The following is a 1956-nucleotide window of genomic DNA, read 5'->3' on the forward strand; positions in this document are numbered from 1 at the left end:
AATTTTAGTTTTGCGGATACCTAATTGTTATGTGTGCCCTCAATTTTCGAAGCACTTTGCAGAACATTCAGGATGGTTAATAGATAATAGGGATTGCGTTTTTTTCTACCTTCCCTTCCTTTAACATAGCACCCGGTTCGTGTTGGTACATGCCTTTCCTTCATCTAGCTCCACACCATCACCTAGTGGGGGAATCATAAGTCAATTTGTCGACAATAGGCATTGTTTTCAATATTGATGGATAAGTACCTTGCCCTGCCACTTTGGCTGTATTCTTTAACTTTTAAAAGTAGTGTTTGTTGGATGCTCGTAGGGATTTTGTCGAAAATCCCGTGCACCGAATTCAGTGATCCAAGTGGAACTTTAGTGCTTGCAGTAGTATGAGGTGACTAAAGATTGAATCATGAAAGTATACATCACGAAAGATTTTTTTCTTAGAAAGTTCCAATGAACTCAACCAAATCTCTCTGTACAGGTTGTTGGGGAGCTTACAATTATTTTGCCTCAGTTTCCCCTCCCATCTCCGATCTAAGAACCACTTAACCCTCTGGACATCACTGTACATGTGCCAGGGTATCGAAATATGAGAACCAGAAATACGTTCTCGTGGTACTGACATCGGAAGATTAGAGAGGAAACAGAAAAGAATAGGAGTGGCGAAGGAAAAGTAGAGTGCTCTTCGAGCTCTCTAATCCGAGGTCTCCTCCACTATGCACTCGAGCTCCGGCCTCCACACGGCGACCCTGCAGCTGCTTCGCCGCCTCCGGTGGGCACCTGACGCGGCCTTCTCAGACAGCAGGTCCGTCAGATAGTTATCCTGTTCGGCCGTGCTGGCGCCGCCGCTCTTGCCCTGGCTGCTCGGCCGCTTGCTCTTCTTGGAGCTCGGCCGGCTCTTCCTCCTGTCGGCCGCCGGCACGGTCGCGGAGGGGATGAGGAAGTAGATGCGACCGCACTTGAGCTCGGTGTCGGGCGAGACGATGACGAGCTTCTTGGTGGGGCAGCCGACGCCGGCGGAGGACCAAGCGGTGGCGAGGGTGTGGTTGGGGTGCGCGGCGAGGACGGCGCCGCTGGTGATCGGGCAGCTGAACTCGTCCACGCGGCCGCTGAGGTGGACGACGCGGACGACGTCGAACGAGCCGCAGGGGATCATGCAGGTCAGGCAGCACCGCAGGCTGTTGCCCATGTCGTCGTCGGCGGTGGTGGTGCTGGTATTGGATTCAAGCGCGATGAGATCGCTAGCCTGGCTTGAATAATTGGCTGATGTTTGTTTGTTTCCGTATGTGAGTTGTGATGGCAGTGGCAACTGGCAAAGGGGTTTATATAGGGCGCCAAGTGGAGCTGCTGGGTATGCCAGCGCAAGGCATAACTATCTTGGTGGCTTTAAAATTTGTGCAGAGCTACACTTACTACACGGTTTGAGCCGAAAGGCACACACACGTTCCAATTTCCAAACACAACTACCATCCAATGCTGCAAAAAACACACACACACACGCACAAAACTGCCATATGCAACTTTACACATAAGATTTCGCTATGTTTAAGAGCTTAAATAAAGCTCAATTCGAAGTTCTCATTGAAGACTTGTTTGGAGCATATAAATTGAAAATCATTCAGTGTAACGGTTAAGGGGGGCAATATTTGTTACTTGAAAATTGGTTTCGAGCTATAAATTTGTATTTCTGAATCGCTTGTTGGATGACAAACAAAAAGGTATTTACTGACCTGAGAGAGAAAATTGAATTATGAAAGGAGTAGTAGTCTAGTGATATGGAGGTTCTTTTTAACTTTTCAGTCCACAAGGAATTTTGAGTCGGTAGATTACTTTTATCTCCATGGAGCCATTGCTCCACACCTGGATGCCATCCATTTCAAAATTAATGTTGTTGGGATATGTGTTAGACAAACTATTTTGCATTCTTTGTAGTGTTTTGTGGTACTACAAAAATTACTTTAC

At 47.4% G+C, this 1956-nt stretch overlaps 1 protein-coding gene across 1 annotated transcript; it reads right to left on the minus strand.

Annotated features, from left to right (window-relative positions):
- Positions 1-412: 412 nt before the first annotated feature.
- Positions 413-1272, minus strand: LOC124667156. Its single transcript, XM_047204474.1, has one exon. The coding sequence runs from the start codon at positions 1181-1183 to the stop codon at positions 689-691; it is 495 nt and encodes a 164-aa protein (XP_047060430.1). The 5' UTR covers positions 1184-1272; the 3' UTR covers positions 413-688.
- Positions 1273-1956: the final 684 nt, after the last annotated feature.

This window comes from Lolium rigidum, chromosome 6 (assembly GCF_022539505.1).
Source record: "Lolium rigidum isolate FL_2022 chromosome 6, APGP_CSIRO_Lrig_0.1, whole genome shotgun sequence".
Taxonomy (NCBI): Eukaryota; Viridiplantae; Streptophyta; class Magnoliopsida; order Poales; family Poaceae; genus Lolium; species Lolium rigidum.

Excerpts from the sequence above, each read along its gene's own strand:
- LOC124667156 (XM_047204474.1), bottom strand. The coding sequence starts at position 1,183 with ATGGGCAACAGCCTGCGGTGCTGCCTGACCTGCATGATCCCCTGCGGC.